Source organism: Nicotiana sylvestris, chromosome 5 (assembly GCF_000393655.2).
Source record: "Nicotiana sylvestris chromosome 5, ASM39365v2, whole genome shotgun sequence".
Lineage (NCBI taxonomy): Eukaryota > Viridiplantae > Streptophyta > Magnoliopsida > Solanales > Solanaceae > Nicotiana > Nicotiana sylvestris.
Window position 1 is genome coordinate 155,645,548 of NC_091061.1, and position 3,339 is coordinate 155,648,886.

Here is a 3,339-nt window from a genome sequence, read left to right on the forward strand (position 1 = left end):
TAATGGAGGAGATGAATAGTGTACCCATATTTGAGGGAACACTATTCATTCCCCATTTTGGGAGAAAAAATGGGAGAAGGTCGGAGCTTCATTACCCTAAAAATTGCCCCCATCATAGAAAATGGAGTAAGGTTGGAAATGGCCAAGGCAGGAATAATACTAGTACCCACTTTGGACCCTTGTCATTGTCACTAACCAACCTACAATTTTTTACTGGCAAAATTTGTGACCACGTAGGTCTTTGGACCGTCCAAATTCTAGTCATAACTTTAAATTCTTAAAATTGGTTACTACCACGTAATTGTGGCTCTTAAAATTCTGCTATTCCAACTAGTGAAATACACCATATATTCTTGTCAAACACCTAAGAAGTACAAATAGCACAAAAACTAGGGAATTTGTTGCTTCTTTATATACACAGTATTTCCTTTAAAAACATAGTAAAATATTACAAAACAAGAAGTAGAAAAATGGTGATGTCTACATTGCTGAAATTTCTATATCCTCCACCACCATCTCTATTCATTACTACAATGTCTGTAATAAGTGTTGCTTCCTTAGCAAATGCTGGATTTTCTGAAATTAAAGGAAAACATATGCAGTATTCTAAGTTCTTTGTATCAAGTAAAAGTGAAAATGAGAAGAAGGCAAGAATTGAGAGTAAAAAAGGCATGCTTTTGTTGTATAGTCCTGCATTTCTTGCTGGTCTTGCTTCTTTTGCCATTTTCCCAAATGAGGATCTGAGATTTGCTTTGGTTTCTTCTGCTTTGACCATACATTTCTTCAAGAGAGTCTTAGAGGTATTGTTCAAAAAGTTTCTTTTAATATTATTTTTGATTTTTTTAATTTGCTCTCTTCATTTAGGTGTTTGAATGGATTTTGATATGAAAGTTCTTTATATTGTCACTACATAAAAGCCATTAAACTCTAATGGGTCATTTGGTAGGACGTATTAAGGAAAATAATATACTCTCCCGTTTCAATTTAAATGATATAGTTTGAGTTGATACATAGTTTAAGAAAAAAAAAAAAAGGATTTTTGAAATATGTGGCCTTAAAAGTTTAAGGGGTAAAAGCTTTGAGAGGTCATGATATTTGTGTGGCCATAAAACTTCTCATTAAGGGTAAAGCGAGTAGAATTCAAAGTTTAAAGTAAATTGTTTCTAAATATAAAAATGTGACATTTTTTTGGAATAGACTAATAAGGAAGTTGTGTCATCTAAATTAAACAGAAGGAGTATATATTAGCTTTGATATTATTAATCCCTTGTATTGTAGTGTTTTTCAACTTATACATAACTAATACATGTATAGTTATACACCTTATTTGGTATTATTCTATGTAAAACTAATACATAGCAAACTTTGACACTAGTAATACCATAATTTTTAATACATGGATAAGTATGTATGCACCTCTATGCAATGCATGCATGTTATTTTTAATATACCAAATTATTAAACAGCGAATAAGAAATAATCGCAGCATTACTTATCCCAACGTTACTAATACACCCTACCAAATGACCCCTTACAATTTGGGAACAAACAAGGTCCACCATGTGGTTTGGTATTGTGAATGAATTTAGCCTTTTTAACTTTTGAAAAATTTAGACTAAGTTTAATTTTCACGTAGTCCGAGGTGAATTTATGATTTAGAGTAAGTGGATTAAGAATACGTGTAATCTTATTATATGTATATATACTTCGACCGAAAGGATGGTACAATTGATCAACAGAACCTGCTCTAAGTTTGCAACTGTGTGCAGTTGTTATAATAGCATTTTCAAGATTAAAGCTTTAAATTATCTTGAACAAATTCTAATATCTTTGGTTTGTTGATACTAGGTCCTATTTGTTCACAAATACAGTGGTTCAATGGATGTTGAGGCTACAACAGTAATATCATTTAGTTATTTCCTCTCAACTGTTACCATGATTTATGGTCAACACCTTAGTCAAGGTTTGCCAGAGCCATCCATTGATCTCAAATATGGTGGATTCATAATATTTTTGGTTGGTATAATAGGCAATTTTTGCCATCATTATTTGCTCTCAAATTTGAGAAACAAGGGTGAAAAAGAGTATAAAATTCCTCAGGGTGGCCTATTCAATTTTGTCATATGCCCACATTACCTCTTTGAGATTCTTGTTTTTGTTGGAGTTTCTTGCATTTCTCAAACATTATATTCAATTTCCTTCACTTTGGGCACAATGTTTTACTTGATGGGGAGGAGCATTGCTACAAGAAGATGGTACCAATCCAAGTTTGATGATTTTCCTAAGGATATCAAGGCACTCATTCCTTATATATTTTAGTCTACTTTATAGGGACCATTAATTTTTGTTAATGTACCTATGTCAAATAAGCATATGATTATTGTTTTTTTTGTGTGCAGATCCTTCAAAATGCATTGCATCTTAATATAAATTGAATGATTTTGTGACGGATACTTCATACTCATTATTCAATATATACTTGTACTGGATTTATGTTACTTAAATATTAGATGTTATAATAATTTATATGAGTTAGCATAAATAAAGAAACAAGAATTTATATATCCGATAACAATTTGTTTGCTTGTTTGAGAGTAAGGCATAATTGTTGTTGTAATGAATTATGAAAAGATTGACTTTGAACGAATGCGAGAATTATTTAGCCGTTATAACCACAATGAAAATACGAGCAGAATCGTTTCTTAAATCATCTTAATCAACTATTATATGTCAACTTATTTGATATTCTCTGACTCCCAAATTAACTATCTCAATCTTAATTTGGCTTCGGAAAAAAAAAAGAATCTAATTTTGGGTTATTGTCACAGATTTATGCGCACTTTTCTCAAACCAAAGATTAATCTTTATATCCTTAATAGTTGTCAATATTCTACTATCAAAATAGTATTTTGTATCACACCTTATTTTATTATTTTAAAGAATGTTCAGTTTTTACAAAAAACAAAAATAGCTTTATCTTGTTATAAATATATTATATTATGGATGCTTATTTGGTACTCCGTTGTAATATCCATATGGGATTCCGCCGTAAATATGTTTATCTATTTAGTACTCTATTTGAAATAAGCCTCCTAAAGAAACTTATCCTTTCGATACTCCGTTATGGATAAATATTATCCCCAGTGAAAGATTATCCATACCTAGTACAATAAGCTTATTCTTTCAGTACTCCGTTATGGATAAACATTACCCTCGGTAGAAAATTATTTATATCTGATACAACAACAACTTACACAGCAGCTTGCAGTAACAACTTACATAGCATCTTCATTTCTTCTATAAATAGAGGAGATTTCGGTTCATTATGTATATAAGTTT

The 3,339-nt window shown here is 30.8% G+C and overlaps 1 protein-coding gene across 1 annotated transcript; it reads left to right on the forward strand.

Annotated features, from left to right (window-relative positions):
- The first annotated feature begins 311 nt into the window (after positions 1-311).
- Positions 312-2,451, forward strand: LOC104231133 (uncharacterized). Its single transcript, XM_009784081.2, has 2 exons — positions 312-800; positions 1,849-2,451. The coding sequence occupies exons 1-2, from the start codon at positions 471-473 to the stop codon at positions 2,317-2,319; spliced, it is 801 nt and encodes a 266-aa protein (XP_009782383.1). The 5' UTR covers positions 312-470; the 3' UTR covers positions 2,320-2,451.
- The last annotated feature ends 888 nt before the right edge of the window (positions 2,452-3,339 follow it).